General features: G+C 49.9%; 1 protein-coding gene across 1 annotated transcript in view; it reads right to left on the bottom strand.

Annotated features, from left to right (window-relative positions):
• The window catches only part of LOC133229136 (immunoglobulin lambda-1 light chain-like), a 32,964-nt gene extending 17,365 nt beyond the window's left edge, over window positions 1–15,599 (bottom strand). The window contains exons 1-3 of the mRNA XM_061385486.1: window positions 15,502–15,599; window positions 15,090–15,363; window positions 6,458–6,476 (exon numbers count right to left, since the gene is read on the bottom strand). Of these exons, the coding sequence (XP_061241470.1) occupies window positions 6,458–6,476; window positions 15,090–15,363; window positions 15,502–15,547 (339 nt within the window). The 5' untranslated portion in view covers window positions 15,548–15,599. The remainder of the gene's footprint in view (window positions 1–6,457; window positions 6,477–15,089; window positions 15,364–15,501) is intronic.
• Between the last annotated feature and the right edge of the window lie 1,590 nt (window positions 15,600–17,189).

The following is a 17,189-nucleotide window of genomic DNA, read 5'->3' as shown; positions in this document are numbered from 1 at the left end:
ACGCACACACACGCACACGCACACGCACGCACACGCACACGCACACACACACGCGCGCACACACACGCACACGCACACACGCACGCACACGCACACACGCACACACGCACGCACACACGCACACACGCACACGCGCACACACACACACACACACACACACACACCCCTGGCCTTGGACACTGGCCAGCACTGAACAGCAATGGTGTGCGGGTGCCCTGACGGCTGCCGTGCAGGTCCAGGGGAGCCCCTAGGGGCCCCGATCCAGTCTAACTTCTCCCCACCATGGTGCTTCGCTCTCCCCAGCCTGGGACCTGCTCTTCTCGCATCTTGGGGGCTGGGTCCCCCCGCTGCCTGGAGGCTGCGGTGACCCCCGGGACAGCCCCAGGTTTCAGGGAGAAAAAGGGACTGTCCCTGAACTCAGCGGGTGACTCCAGCTGCCCCCCTTCCCCCACCCTGCACCTGCCCAGACCTCTGGGCCAACTCCACCACCGACCACTTCCTCCTGTGTGTGCTGCGGTCGGAAATTGGAGTCTGGCTAGACCCTGGGGGACCCTCAGGGGACGGGCAGGGCCTTCCCAGCCCATGCAGCTGCAGCTCTGGCCACTCCACTCAGTCCTGCCCTATACCCTGCCTGGGCTGAGCATGGCTTAGAGCTGGATTCCAGCTGGCTCAGAGATGTCTGGGTCCAGCAGTCTGCTCGGTGGACCCCTTCTCAGGGTCTATTGTTCCTCTGTGCCCCGCCCTTGCCCACCTCCCTTGGAGTGGAGGGGTGTGTCGTGTCCAGTCACCTCTGTCTGCTCCTGCCCGCTCTCCACCCCGCAGGCCCCAGAGACCCTGCCTGAAGCCACGGTGGATTCCTGTCTCCCAGGCCCAGGCCCTCCCCCAGCTCCCCACTTCCCTCCTCCCCAAACTCAAGCCTGGTGGATCCTTCTCTTAAGCGCTTCACTGTTGGGGCTTGGAGCATTTGAGGCGGAGCCGAGGGACAAAGGGTCATCTGGAGGTGTGACCAGGTTTTTGGAATCAGGGTCTGGCTCTGTGGTTCCTGAGCCCCCACTGAGGGGTCCCCGGGAACCCTGAAGACCCCGGCTCCTCTGGTGATCCTAGGGGTGCAAAAGCTCCCCCCACCCCGAGCTCTCTTTCAGCAAATGGGGAGAAAATCCTCCGGCTTCTGGAGACGTCACAGACTCCCCGACCTGGCAGTCACTTCTGCGGATGAGGGAACAGAGGCACAGAGAGGGAGAGTTTCTTTCCTAAGACACACAGCAACTTGATGTAAAGACTATATCCTGGGACTTACCAGCGCCAGCCGGGAGCCTGGGAGGACCAGGCTCTCTGGGACATGGGAGTGGGGTGGGGCCCAGCCTGGAACCTGGGGGCTCTGGGAAATTTCCCTCCGTTAAATAGACGGGGAAACAGTGGGAACAGTGACAGACTTTATTTTCTTGGGCTCCAAAAATCACTGCAGATGGTGACTGCAGCCATGAAATTAAAAGACGCTTGCTCCTTGGAAGAAAAGTTATGACCAACCTAGACAGCATATTCAAAAGCAGAGACATTACTTTGCCCACAAAGTTCCATCTAGTCGAGGCTATGGTTTTTCCAGTGGTCACGTATGGATGTGAGAGTTGGACTATAAAGAGAGCTGAGCACTGAAGAATTGATGCTTTTGAACTGTGGTGTTGGAGAAGACTCTTGAGAGTCCCTTGGACTGCAAGGAGATCCAACCAGTTCATCCTAAAGGAAATGAGTCCTGAATATTCATTGGAAGGAATGATGCTGAAGCTGAAACTCCAATACTTTGGCTACCTGATGCAAAGAACTGACTCATTGGAAAAGACCCTGATGCTGGGAAAGATTGAGGACAGGAGAAGGGGTCGACAGAGGATGAGATGGTTGGATGGCATCACTGGCTCGATGGACACGAGTTTGAGTAAGTTCTGGGGGTTGGTGATGGACAGGGAGGCCTGGTGTGCTGCAGTCCATGGGGTCACAAAGAGTCAGACATGACTGAGCGACTGAACTGAACTGAACAGAGGGGACGGGCCCGGTAGCGGGCAGCAGAAACCAGCTGTAGAGGGAGACACTGCCCAGAAAGTGTGGAGCTCAGACACAGGACAGGGGAGACCTGGGGGCAGGGGTGGGGGGTAGCAGGGTGCGGAGGGGTGGGAGGTGGGGTAGGCGGCTCCAGTGGAGGACGTGGTGGGGGGAGAGGGCAGGGGCTGGACTCCATCTTCCTGGCACCCCTGAAACTCCTGGAACCCCGACCAGTCCTAGGGTGGGGGTTGCTTAAGGTGAGTCACATCAGTGCATGTCAGAGCCTGACTTCACTTACTATTTCGATGCTTTATTCATCCGGATTGGGGGGTGGGGGTGGGCAGGAGCTTAATTTCAATTCTAAAACCTATTGCACTAAATATTTCTCTCTCTTTTTTCTTTTTTAAATTTGGCCATGTCTTGTGACTTGTGGGATCTTAGTTCCCCGACCAGGGATTGAACCGCAGAGTCCTAACCACTGGATTTCCAGGGAGGTCCCAAAATATTATTTACCTTGATGACTGAGTCTGGGGACACTTCCTGGGCCAGCAGCGCCTGCCTCTCCTGGCCAGGTGGGTTTATATTAATATCTGGTGGGTAGCACTTATTTCCAGGTCCTTTCCAAAGGTTTGGACCGACACCCTGGAGGCGCACTCTGGCAAGAGGAGACCCTACTTCGGCAGGTGGTGGTTTTGTAGCAGCTGCTGCTCCCTTAACTGTTGCTCCGGCAACCGTCAGCTCGGTGAGTCCTCCTGGGACCCCGGGACGGTGGTTCAGATGGACACATTCTCACATCCTTGTTCCTTGCATGGGAAATGCTTCGCCCGATGGCTAATGATGCCAGGGTGATTTATATTTGATTCTTACTTCATTATTTCTAAACGCCAGACACTTAAACACCCTGACATTTATTTCTCACTATCCATGGCAGCCAACAGTATCTGTTGCTAATTTAAGAATGATAAGTAGCCTGGTGACTTATCTTGTTTTTAAAGAGCTTTTATAAACGTAGGTAAAGGAACATAGAAGATCTACATAATTTTAATGCTGATTTCACTAGACAGACACATCGTTTAATTTTCAGTGATTTTATGATATTCCTCAAAATGCACACTAATACGTTTGTTTGTACTGACGCAGTGGGAAGGCTTCTAACAGAACTTGGTCGGAATGGGACGTTTGGCAGGGAGGACTAGCTTTGCTAGTTAGATCACAAGATTAGACTCTTCCATCGATTAAACAATTCAAGTCAGCAGCCTCAATTTGGGAGGAAGCATATACTGAAAGCAGCAGTCGTTTTTGGCTCCAGGGACAAGGGTGGGAGGTGGTTTCAGGCTAGTTCAAGTGAACTACATTTATTGTGAACCTTATTTCTATTATTAGTGCATCAGCTCCACCGCAGATCTCAGGCGTTAGATCTTAGAGGTTGGGGACCCTTGACTGAGAGCGCGTGATAAGATGCACGCATTTTCCTCATGAGATACCGGATTGGCGAAGATGCATGAAATTGACTCGTGCAGGCATGCCAAGTCGTGTCCGACCCTTGCGACCCCGCTAACTGTAGCCCGCCAAGCTTTTCTGTCCATGAGATTTTCCAGGCAAGAATACTGGAGTGGGTTGCCATTTCCTCCTCCAAGGGATCTTCCCAACCCAGGGATGGAACTGACGTCTCTTGTCTTGTCTGCACTGGCAGTTGGGTTCCTTACCAACTGTGCCACCTGGGAAGCACTGAGATGACAGATATTTAAAATTTCCTCAGTCTTTAAAACTACGTCTTCTACAAGGGGCCTCTAAAGTGAAGATTTAAGCAGGAAGCTCTGCTCAAGCTTTCTTGTTTACCCCTGAAACGGAGAAAGTGACTGGGTGACGCCTCTCAGCAGCTGGTTTCTTGAAACGCTGCCTCTGGGGTGGGGCCAGCTGGCGGGGTTTCCCCCAGTGGATGGGACAGTGAACCCTCCTCTCAGACGGTCCGGAGGTGCATCAAAGGGGCCCCTCTCGAATCCTCTTGAGGTCAGAGGCTGTCCAGTGCTTTGTGATCTGCAAAATCAGAAGAGTATGAACTGAAGCTGTCAGCTGACAGATAGTTCAGAGAAACAATTTCTGACCATCCAGCACGAATCATTTCTGGCACCTAACCAGGAAGGAGTTCATAGCAGGGAGGGACACTACTGCAAAACTCCTGTTTGTGGAACTGAAGTTTCCCCAGGTTTATTGTAGAAACGAAAGCCAGAACAGCATTGTTGTGGACCTACTTCATTCTAGAGGCAAAGAAAGAAAGAAGGAAAGCGAAGTCGCTCAGTCGTGTCTGACTCTTTGGGACCCCGTGGACTGTAGCCTACCAGGCTCCTCCAGGCCACAACACTGGAGTGGGTAGCTGTTCCCTTCTCCAGGGGAGCTTCCCAACCCAGGGATCAAACCCAGGTCTCCTGCATTGTGGGCAGGTTCTTTATCAACTGAGCCACAGGGGAAGCCCCTAGAGGTAAAAGTAAATTATACTAATTGATGGATCCATGAATCAACACTAGTTGATAATTATTCATAAGGATTTCAGGACGTCCCTGGTGGTACAGTGGATAAGCATCTGCCTGCCAGTGTGGAGCTGATCCCTGGTCGGGGAAGGGCCCACCTGCCACAGAGCAGCAAAGCCCACATGCTACAACCACTGAGCCTGAGTGCCTAGGGGCTGTGCTCCACGACAAGACACGATTCCACAGTGAGAAGCCGGAGAGTAGCCCCGCTGGTCACGGTTAGAGAAAGCCCACCCGGCAACAAAGACCCAGGGCAACCAAAAATTAAAAATAAGTAAATAAACTGTAAAAAAAAAAAAGATTTCAATACATTTATGTTGTTTGAGTCAAACTCTGCTACTAATAGTTAGGGTAATAATTCAAGGTAGGAGAAAAATCACGGTGCCACTGAACATTTTTAAATGAATGTACATTGTTCTGACAGAGATGTATGGCAGGATACTGAACGAGATTCTTGGGTATGAAAATACACGAGCCTGAGTCCATCTGCTACATCTACATCTCTACTCCTGCCCTGGAAATAGGTTCATGTGTGCTAGTTTTCTAGATTCCACACGTATGCGTTAATGCATGATATTTGTTTTTCTTTCTGACTTACTTCACTCTGGGTGACAGGATCTAGGTCGACCCGCATCTCTACCAATGACCCTGTCTCGTTCCTTTCAGTGGGTGAGTACAGTACATTGTACGTATGTACCACATCTTTAAAAAAATATTAAATTTTTCTCTTTCTTTTTCGTTTTCTAAATGATGAAAGCATAGCAACACACTTAGAGGAGACTTGGAAAATACGGAACAAGTTTACATCTACTTCCACTATATGTTACAATTATTTTTTTAAGTGGATAAATTAAGACTTTTAGTTGGAGTTTCAACATCGAGCTCTCAAAACTTAATAGAATGAATATACAGAGAAGTAGAAGGATAGTGCAGACCTGAAAAGCACTATGAACCAATTCAACATAATTGAGATTTATACAATTTTCCCACAACAGTAGAATCCAAATTCTATTCAATTTCCCATAGACTACGAACTAGGAGACAATGGAACATATCCAGGGACACAAAACAAGGTCCAAAAGTTTAATGGGTTAAAGGTACTGAAATCACACAGAGCCTGTTCTCTTATCACTGTGGAAATACGTTAGAAGTCAATATCAGAAGGTATTTGGAAATAACCCACACATTTTGTAGTGCAATGTGACATTTATCAAGAGAGAGCTTTGAGTTCACCGTTGAAACCCTCAATAAAATCAGAAGACTGAAAAAAACACAGAGGGTGATTGCAGAGAAGAAAACACTTAAATGAGAAGTTGATATCAAAATGAGCAATTGATAGCAAAGATACTTAAAAAAACAATCTCATGTATTTGGACATGAAATGTCCACTGTTAAATGATGGGTGTACCTAAGAAGCCATAGTGAGGAAAGTTAGAGAATATTTATAACAGAAGGAAAATGACAAGAGAAGTTGCCAGAAGTTGTTGCAAGCAGCTGAAGCTGCTCCGTGCATCACGTCTTCTTTACTCGTTCTCTGTCTGTGGGCATTGAGGCTGCCTCCACGTCTTGGCTATTGTCAACAGAGCAGGTTTGGAGGCACCGAGGGGAAGGGGAGGGTGGGCTGGGTGGGAGAGGAGGCCTGACGCATATGCACCGCCTTGGATGAACAGGTAGCTGGTGGGAGCCTGCTGTAAAGCACAGAAGCTCAGCGTGGTGCTCTGTGACGCCCAGGAGAGTGGGACGGGGAGAGGTGGGAGGGAGGCTCCAGAGGGAGGGGATATACGGATCGCCTTTGCCTTTTGCTAAGTTGCTTCAGTCGCGTGCAGCTCTTTGTGACCCTATGGACTGTAGCGGGTCAAGCTCCTCTGTCCATGGGATTCTCAAGGCAAGAATACTAGAGTCAGTTGCCATGCCCTCCTCAGGACAGTTCAGTTCAGTTCAGTTCACTTGCTCAGTCGTGTCCGACTCTTTGCGACCCCATGAATCGCAGCACGCCAGGCCTCCCTGTCCATCACCAACTCCCAGACTTCACTCAAACTCATGTCCATTGAGTCGGTGATGCCATCCAGCCATCTCATCCTCTGTCGTCCCCTTCTTCTCCTGCGCCCAATCCCTCCCAGCATCAGGGTCTTTTTCAATAGGTAAACTCTTCGCATGAGGTGGCCAAAGTATTGGAGTTTCAGCTTCAGCATCACTCCTTCCAACGAACACCCAAGACTGATCTCCTTTAGGATGGACTGGTTGGATCTCTTGGCAGTCCAAGGGACACTCGAGAGTCTTCTCCAACACCACAGTTCAAAAGCATCAATTCTTCAGCGCTCAGCTTTCTTCACAGTCCAACTCTCACATCCATACATGACCACTGGAAAAACCATAGCCTTGACTAGACGGACCTTTGTTGGCAAAGTAATGTCTTTGCTTTTCAGTATGCTATAACTTATTGGAGAAGGCAATGGCACCCCACTCCAGTACTCTTGCCTGGAAAATCCCATGGACAGAGGAGCCTGGTGGGCTGCAGCCCATGGGGTCGCTGATGGTTGGACATGACTGTGTGACTTCACTTTCAGTTTTCACTTTCATGCATGGGAGAAGGAAATGGCAACCCACTCCAGTGTTCTTACCTGGAGAATCCCAGGGACGGGGAGCCTGGTGGGCTGCCGTCTATGGGGTCGCACAGAGTTGGACACGACTGAAGTGACTTAGCAGTAGCATGCTATAACTTTCCTTCAAGGAGTAAGCTTCTTTTAATTTCATGGCTGCAGTCACCATCTGCAGTGATTTTGGAGCCCAAAAAAATAAAGTCTGACACTGTTTCCACTGTTTCCCCATCTATTTCCCATGAAGTGATGGGACCAGATGCCATGATCTTCTGAATGTTGAGCTTTAAGCCAACTTTTTCACTCTCCTCTTTCACTTTCATCAAGAGGCTTTTTAGTTCCTCTTTCACTTTCTGCCATAAGGGTGGTGTCATTTGCATATCTGAGGTTATTGATATTTCTCCCGGCAATCTTGATTCCAGCTTGCGCTTCTTCCAGCCCAGCGTTTCTCATGATGTACCCCGCATGTACGTTAAATAAGCAGGGTGACAATATACAGCCTTGACGTACTCCTTTTCCTATTTGGAACCAGTCTGTTCCATGTCCAATTCTAAGTGTTGCTTCCTGACCTGCATACAGGTTTCTCAAGAGGTAGGTCAGGTGGTCTGGTATTCCCATCTCTTTCAGAATTTTCCAGTTTATTGTGATCCACACACTCAAAGGCTTTGGCATAGTCAATAAAGTAGAAATAGATGTTTTTCTGGAACTCTCTTGCTTTTTCCATGATCCAGCAGATGTTGGCAATTTGATCTCTGGTTCCTCTGCCTTTTCTAAAACCAGCTTGAACATCTGGAAGTTCATTGTTCATATATTGTTGAAGCCTGGCTTGGAGAAAGCCTGGCTTGGAGAATTTTGAGCATTACTTTGCTAGCGTGTGGGATGAGTGCAATTGTGCAGTAGTTTGAGCATTCTTTGGCATTGCCTTTCTTTGGGATTGGAATGAAAACTGACCTTTTCCAGTCCTATGGCCACTGCTGAGTTTTCCCAATTTGCTGGCATATTGAGTGCAGTACTTTCATAGCATCATCTTTCAGGATTTGAAATAGCTCCACTGGAATTCCATCACCTCCACTAGCTTTGTTTGTAGTGATGCTTCCTAAGGCCCACTTGACTTCACATTCCAGGATGTCTGGCTCTAGATGAGTGATCACACCATCGTGATTATCTGGGTCATGAAACTCTTTTTTGTACAGTTCTTCTGTGTATTCTTGCCACCTCTTCTTAATATCTTCTGCTTCTGTTAGGTCCATACCATTTCTATCTTTTATCGAGCCCATCTTTGCATGAAATGTCCCCTTGGTATCTCTAATTTTCTTGAAGAGATCTTTAGTCTCCCATTCTGTTGTTTTCCTCTATTTCTTTGCATTGATCTCTAAGGAAGGCTTTCTTATCTCTCCTTGCTGTTTTTTGGAACTGTACATTCAGATGCTTATATCTTTCCTTTTCTCCTTTGCTTTTCGCTTCTCTTCTTTTCACAGCTATTTGTAAGGCCTCCCCAGACAGTGATTTTGCTTTTTTGCATTTCTTTTCCATGGGAATGGTCTTGATCCCTGTCTCCTGTACAATGTCATGAACTCTGTCCATAGTTCATCAGGCACTCTGTCTATCAGATCTAGTCCCTTAAATCTATTTCTCACTTCCACTGTATAATCATAAGGGATTTGATTTAGGTCATACCTGAATGGTCTAGTGGTTTTCCCCACTTTCTTCCATTTAAGCCTGAATTTGGCAATAAGGAGTTCATGATCTGAGTCACAGTCAGCTCCCGGTCTTGTTTTTGCTGACTGTATAGAGCTTCTCCATCTTTGGCTGCAAAGAATATAGTCAATCTGATTTCGGTGTTGACCATCTGGTGATGTCCATGTGTAGAGTCTTCTCTTGTGTTGTTGGAAGAGGGTGTTTGCTATGACCAGTGCGTTCTCTTGGCAAAACTCTATTAGTCTTTGCCCTGCTTCATTCCGTACTCCAAGGCCAAATTTGCCTGTTACTCCAGGCGTTTCTTGACTTCCTACTTTTGCATTCCAGTCCCCTATAATGCAAAGGACATCTTTTTGGGTGTTAGTTCTAAAAGGTCTTGTAGGTCTTCATAGAACCGTTCAACTTCAGCTTCTTCAGTGTTACGGGTTGGGGCATAGACTTGGATTACTGTGACATTGAATGGTTTGCCTTGGGAACAAACAGAGATCATTCTTTCGTTTTTGAGATTGCATCCAAATACTGCATTTCGGACTCTTTTGTTGACCATGATGGCTACTCCATTTCTTCTAAGGGATTCCTGCCCGCAGTAGTAGATATAATGGTCATCTGAGTTAAATTCACCCATTCCAGTCCCTTTTAGTTTGCTGATTCCTAGAATGTCGACATTAACTCTTGCCATCTCTTGTTTGACCACTTCCAATTTGCCTTGATTCTTGGACTTAACATTCCAGGTTCCTATGCAATATTGCTCTTTACATCATTGGACCTTGCTTCTATCACCAATCACATCCACAACTGGGTATTGTTTTTGCTTTGGTTCCATCCCTTGATTCTTTCTGGAGTTATTTCTCCACTGATCTCCAGTAGCATATTGGGCACCTACCGACCTGGGGAGTTCCTTTTTCAGTATCCTATCATTTTGCCTTTTCATACTGTTCATGGGGTTCTCAAGGCAAGAATACTGAAGTGGTTTGCCATTCCCTTCTCCAGTGGACCACATTCCATCAGACCTCTTCACCATGACCCGCCCATCTTGGTTGGCCCCATGGGCATGGCTTAGTTTCACTGAGTTAGACAAGGCTGTGGTCTGTGTGATCAGATTGACTAGTTTTCTGTGATTATGGTTTCAGTGTGTCTGCCCTCTGATGCCCTCTCGCAACACCTACCGTCTTACTTGGGTTTCTCTTACCTTGGATGTGGGGTATCTCTTCACGGCTGCTCCAGCAAAGTGCAGCCGCTGCTCCTTACCTTGGACGAGGGGTATCTCCTCACGGCCGCCCCTCCTGACCTTGAACGTGGAGTAGCTCCTCTCGGCCCTCCTGCACCCACGCAGCCGCCCCTCCTCAGGACATGTATAACTAATTCACATTGTTGTACAACAGAAACCAATTCAAATTCAACATTGTAACGCAAATATATTCCAATAAAAAATTAAAAAAAAAGAAAATACACGAGCAGACCAAAGGTAGTAAGAGATGTGGAATGAAAACACGTCTAAGGAGCAGGAAAGATGAACGTTATAGAAGAATTTTTAAGGAGAGTGGTTAGCAAGCCATGATAACTTTTAGCTTCTGAGGAATGTACATAAAGGAGCGGTGTGAATATTTTGCAGAAGTTCTGATGAAAATGTTCAGATGTCAGGTTGCAAAGGGGCAGGCGTCCTGGGGAGCGCAGTTCTCCGAGGGTTTGGGGTGACGGTGTGGGGGCCGGGCTGCAGTCCACATCCTGCCCTCCAGGGAGGCCCCGGGTCTCAGTGCTGGACGATCCGGTAGGCTGACCAGAATGGCTGCCTGACTCAGCGGCCACCAGCGACTGACGGTTTCCTGCCTGTTTCTGGAATCTTCCCACCAGTCCTGAGAGAAGCTGAGCATGGACAGGGGACACAGCTGTCCTAGGACTCAGGACAGTGTAACCCTAACCCTAATCCCTAACCCTCTGGCTCAAGGGTGCTGATATGCCCCCAGGACTTGGAACCAATGCCCACTTGCCGCTGCTCAGCAAGATGAACAGAGGCCCTGAGCACAGAGGGCACCGGGCCTCAGCGGGACCTGCAGCTGCTCCGAGGAGGCTGGGCCGCGCGGGCCAGGCAGGGGGTTTGCATCTCCCTTCCCGTCTGCCTGTGTCACTGTGAGGATTGTTACTGCTGCTGTCCCACAGCTGACAGTAATAGTCGGCCTCATCCTTGGCCCGGGCCCCGCTGATGGTCAGGGTGGCCATGTTCCCCAAGTTGGCGCCAGAGAACTGGTCAGGGACCCCCGTGGGTCGGTTATCGTCACCATAGGTGACCGGCGCATGGGCCTGGCCTGGCTTCTGCTGGTGCCACTCAACATTTTCACCTCCAATGCTGGGCCCCCCACACGTGATCCTGGCTGTCTGTCCTGGGGACATTGATGCCGGGGGTGACTGAGTCAGCTCGTAGGAGGACACAGCGCCTGCAGGAGAGGAAAGGAGAGGTAGCTGGACGTGAAGAACCTAGGAACAGAAGCCCCCTGCCTGATGCAGATTAAGTGCCAAAGATTCTCTGGCCCCCAGGGACACCCTCCCCTCAGTCTCAGCACCCCCGGCTCATGTGCCTGGTGGATGGAGTCTCTGAGTAAAGGAGACCCCCCTTTCCCTGGCAGGCACAGCCCTCAGGGCTGACCTAGCAGTGAGCACAGAGCGGGATTTCAGCCCTTCCAGCTGCCCACCCTGCAGCAGCCCCAGGAGCCTCCTGCCCTCACGGGCAGATCCCACTGAGCTCAGAGTCAGGGCCAGGCCTGTCCCCGAGTTCTGGGCTGGGGTGGGTGGACCCTGGGGCTCACCTGTGCAGTGAGCCAGGAGGCCGAGGAGGAGGGGGTCCAGGCCATGGTGGAGGCGCCCTGAGGCTGCTCGCCAAACCCAGGCTGGGCAGGGCTCCTCCCAGGCCTGTCTTATCCCCTTGCTCCTGGGGATACAAATCAGTCCGAGCCAGGGTCGGGGGGTGGGGTGGGGGCTGACTGCAGCCGTGGTCGGAGAGGCTCAGCCCAGGGCCACAGCGGTTGAGAGCGGGGGGAACGTCCCTCACACTCCCCTCAGCCCGGGGCTGCTCCTGCACCTGCTGGTCTCAGGGTCTGGGGGGACAGCTCCACCCCAATCTGGGTCCTGGCCCCACTCCTGGGAGAGAAGCCCTTCTCACTGAGGGCTCAGAGGTGGGGACTGTATTTTCCAGGAAACCTGAGTCCTTTGCACCAAAGGATCCTGGGCCCTGCCATGAACGTGGCCAGAGTCACGGTGGAGATGTCGGGGTTTCCTGGAAGCCAAGTCCTTCCTCTGCTCCATCCTGGTTCAGGGGAAGGACCTTAATTTCACCCAGGACTTTGAAGTGTCTCATCCTTCACTGTTTCTGGGTGCAGTTCACATGTGGGTCTGGTTCTAGCTCCACCTCTAGAACTTTTAAGGGAAGGTTCTTCTGACCCTCGAGGGCCCCTGGACGGTGACCCTCACCAGGCCCACACCACAGGTGATGCACGCAGCCCAGACACAGCTCCCGAGTGACAGAGCCATGCTTAACACTGCTCCGCTGCCAAGAGCACGGGGCGTTCTTAAAGGTCCCCTGAGGTCCTGTAAGTGTCCACCCTTGGCCATGAGGTTCTGGGCAGCCGGTGGGTGCTGGGCCTCAGTATTCCTGTGTGTGGTCTGGGCCATCGACCGATCATGTGCTCAAAGGAATGACTAAGTGTAAGACAGAATACTGGCTGTAAATTATAGAAACACCTCACGTGAAATACATGCATACTAAACACTTGTTTCTTTGCCTGCATCGGGTGGCATGCAGGATCTTATTTGCAGCCTGTGGGATGTAGTTTCCTGAGCAGGGATTGAACCCAGGCCCCATGCACTGGGAGCTCAGAGTCTAGCCACTGGACCACCAGGCAAGTCCAGGAGATACATTTTTTAAAGTTGCCTTCAGTTACTGGGGAAATGCAGGAATACAAATAGTTTTTCTAATTAAGACAAATAAATCTCTTGGCTCTGTGTTCCTGGAGCGGACAAGAGAGAACACTGTTGGCCCCAGCCCCCTGGGGAGAGATGGGGAAGGTGGAGCTCGTCCTCCAGGAAGGACAGAGGCTGTCAATGCAAGCGAAGAGGGTGGAGTCTGTGCATCCTGAGAGGGCGACACCACAGAAAGCCGGCCCCTGTCCTCAGGTGTGAGGTGTGGGTATCCAGCCCCTGCATGGGCACCTGATGCCCAGGTTGCCTCATCTCCAGGTGCAGTGTTAAGCGACTCTCTGATGCCCCCTGGTGGCCACTCTGCAACGACTGCTGATGAGGCCAGGAAGTCATCTGTCCAGGTGGTCATTCCCTGGGCCTTGACTGTCGGTCCCATGGGAGGAGCTACTGCTCTCTTCATGCCCTCAAAGTGCCTCAGAGTCAAGCTTTAGGGTCTCAGGTTACCTGTGAAATGATGAGCAGGCCTGTTTGGAGAAGGAGGCTCAGGGTTCCCCGTGAGGCGTCTCTGTGTTGCCACGTTTATGACATTAGGTCTCCAAAACACGAACGGTGTTTCTATATGATTTACTCTTATTTAATTCCATCACCAAATGTTTTATAACTCTCTGTAAACAGGTCTTTTCTCTTCTAAGTTAAATTAATTCCTTGGTACTATTGTTAATGGAATTGTTTGTTGGTGCATCAAAACCCAGATGATTTTTGCATCTGAATCTTGAGCCCTGACGCATTTCTGGATTCATTATGAGCTCTAGTAATTTTTGTGGACTTTAGAAATTTGTCTATATTGTATTATGCGCCCAGAGAATAGAGACGCTTTGATTTCTTCCTACCAGTTTAGACGGCCGTTATTTCTTTCTCTTGTTCTGTTGCTGTGACTAGAATTTCCAGGACAGAGTTCAATGGCAGTGGGGAAAGCTTTCAGTCTTTCTCATGGAGTGTGATGTATGCTGTGGGTTTTTCATAAATGCCCTTCATTGGGTTGAGATATATTCTTTCTACACAGAATTTTCTGGTGTTTTGTTTCTTTTTTTCCCTTTGGTCATGAAAAGATGTTCGATATTGCCAAATTTTTTTCTGCACCATTTGTGAGATTTAATGTCTTTTCTCTTTAATTTGTTTCCGTGGTATACTCATGACTGATTGTCTTAGGCTGAACCACACTTGCATTCCTGGGGTGAATGTTACTTGGACTTTTGATACATTTTTTGTTGATTAAGTTGGCTAATATCTTAAAAGATTTTTTCTTGTATATTTATAAGGCATTTGGGGCTTCACTTTCTTTTCTTGTAATGTCTTTATTGATAAGCATAATTCCAACTTTATGGAATAAACTAGAGAGTATCCTTTCTCCTCTACTGTTTGAAAGATTTTGATAAAGATTAGTGTGTAATTCCTCTTTCAATGGTTGGTATAATTACCGTCTGTCCTCCCTGTTGGCTCAGACGTCAAATATCTGCCTGTTAGGCAGCAGGCCCCATGCACAGGAGGCGACTCGGGTTCCATTCCTGGCTCAGGAAGATCCCATGGTGAAGAAAATGGCTACCACCTCCAGTATTCTTGCCTGCGAAATCCCATGGACAGAGGAGCCTGGCGGGCTGCAGTCCCTGGGTTGCAAAGAGTCAGACATGACCTTGCAACTAAACAATAGTAAGAATTAGTTAGCAAACCAAGACATGAGTGTAATGCCTCCTTGCTAAGAAATGCACCCGGAGACGGCCGGTCACAAACAGCCGGCAGTCTTTGCAGCTCCCTGCCCCTGACCTCTGGCCATCACACGAATTCCTTGCTTTGCTTCCACTTCTTTCCAGCTCCTGATGGTGGAGGAGCGCTCCTGAGACCTTCCCATTTGTTGCTAACCATTCAAATGTATTTTTATTCAACTAAAACCCCACATAATAAAAAATGCCAAGCTTTTCTTTTAAAAATAAAATTAAAAAAACCTACCACATTGGACATATGTCTTTGCCTGACTTTAAATGAGACCTGAGTTCTACATTTCACACCACTGTCAAGAAAACACCATGGAGCCTGGTCCTGGGAGCCCTAAATCCATTCCTGACCCCCCTGTGCAGAGCCTGCCCAAGGGCCAGGAGAAGGGGCCGCCCTGGGAGGCTCAGCTCTGGGGGAACCGGGCCAGGCTTGTCCCTGTGGTGTTCACAGTCCTCCCGGGGCTGGAGGAGAGCGTGAGTAGGACGGGAGGGTTTGTGTCTCACTTCCCCGTCTGTCTGTGTCACTGTGAGGATTATCACTGCTGTCAGCTGACTGACAGTAATAGTCGGCCTCGTCCTCGGCCTGGGCCCCGCGAATGGTCAGGGTGGCCGTGGTGTCTGATTTGGAGCCAGAGAACCGGTCAGGGATCCCTGAGGCCAGGTTGTCATCTGCATAAATGACCAGCACAGGGGCCTGGCCCGGCTTCTGCTGGTACCAGTGGGCACTAAGCAATTCTAAGTCGTCTCCCTGGCAGGTGATGCTGGCCGTCTGTCCCAAGGCCACGGACACCGCAGGCGGCTGAGTCAGCTGAGAAGAAGCCAGGTGACCTAGAAGAGAGGAGAGGAAGGGGAGTGTGAGGAACAGGGTCTTCTCCCTGCGGCCCCCACCCCTGTAGCAGCCCCTGTGCTGAGCTTAAGACCAGCCTGAGGCCTGGTCACTTGGGGGCCGAGGCTGGGGGGCCGCACCTGCGCAGAGAGTGAGGAGGGGCAGCAGGAGAGGGGTCCAGGCCATGGTGAACGCGCCCCAAGCTCTGCCTCTGAGCCCGCAGCAGCGCTGGGCTCTCCGAGCCCCTTTATTCCCTCTCAGAGCTTTGAAGGGGCAGTGAGGGTTTGGGTTTATGCAAATTTACCCCCGGGGGCCCCTCACTGAGAGGCGGGGTCACCACACCATCAGCCCTGTCTGTCCCCAGCTTCCTCCTCGGCTTCTCACGTCTGCACATCAGACTTGTCCTCAGGGACTGAGGTCACTGTCACCTTCCCTGTGTCTGACCATATGACCACTGTCCCAAGCCCCCCAGCCTGTGGTCTCTCCTGGGCTGTCCCAGAGGTGCCCTCAGCCTGGCAGCATCCTGGCCATGGGCTGAGGCATGGACGGTGCCCCTTGCCCTGGGTGTTCTGTGTGTCCTGAGGGCATGGCCTGTCCAGTCCTGACTTCCTGCCAAGTGCTGCTCCCTGGACACCTGTGGACCCGCAGGGCTGGTTCCCCTGAAGCCCACCTTGGGCAGCCCAGCCTCTGACCTGCTGCTCCTGGTTGTGCTCTGCTGCCCCCTGCTGGCTACCCCATGTGCTGCCTCTAGTAGAGCTCTGATTTCTCAGCATGACTGTAATTACTGTCTTCAGTTCAGTTTAGTCGCTCAATTCTGTCCTACTCTTTGCGACCCCACAGACTATACAGTCCATGGAATTCTCCAGGACAGAATACTGGAGTGGGTAGCCTTTCCCTTCTCCAGGGGACCTTCCCGACCCAGGAATCGAATCGGTGTCTCCTGCATTGCAGGCAGATTCTTTACCAACTGAGCTATCCTAAGCGTGAGTGTAATTATTCTCTTCAGTTCTGTTCAGTCCCTCAGACTTGTCCGACTCTTTGCGACCTCATGGACTGCAGCATGTCAGGCCTCTCTGTCCATCACCAACTCCCAGAGTTTACTCAAACTCATGTCCATAGAGTCAGTGAGGCCATCCAACCATCTCATCCTCTGGCATCCCCTTCTCCTCCCGCCTTCAATCTTCCCCAGTATCAGGGTCTTTTTCAATGAGTCAGTTCTTTGCATCAGGTAGCTAAAGTATTGCAGTTTCAGCTTCAGCATCAGTCCTTCCAATGAATATTCAGGACTGATTTCCTTTAGGATGGACTGGTTGGATCTCCTTGCAGTTTAAGGGACTCTCAAGAGTCTTCTCCAACAGCACAGTTCAAAAGCATTGATTCTTTGGCGCTCAGCTTTCTGTATAGTCCAGCTCTCACACCCATATGTGAATACTGGAAAAACCAAAGCTTTGACTAGACGGACCTTTGTTGGCAAATTAATGTCTCTGCTTTTTAATATGCTGTCTAGGTTGGTCTTAAATTTTCTTCCAAAGAGCAAATGTCATTTAAATTCATGGCTGCAGTCACCATCTGCAGTGATTTTGGAGCCCCCAAAATTAAAGTTTGTCACTGTTTCCATTTTTTCCCCATCTATTTGCCATGAAGTGATGGGACCAGATGCCATGATCTTCATTTTCTGAATGTTGAGCTTTAAGCCAACTTTTCACTCTCTTCTTTTACTTTCATCAAGAGACTCTTTAGTTCTTCTTTGCTTTCTTCCATAAGGGTGATGTCATCTGCATATCTGAGGTTATTGATATTTTCCCCAGCAATCTTGATTCCAGCTTCT

Source organism: Bos javanicus, chromosome 17 (genome assembly GCF_032452875.1).
Source record: "Bos javanicus breed banteng chromosome 17, ARS-OSU_banteng_1.0, whole genome shotgun sequence".
In the NCBI taxonomy this organism is placed as follows: domain Eukaryota; kingdom Metazoa; phylum Chordata; class Mammalia; order Artiodactyla; family Bovidae; genus Bos; species Bos javanicus.
This window is presented reverse-complemented; position numbering and strand designations above follow the sequence as displayed.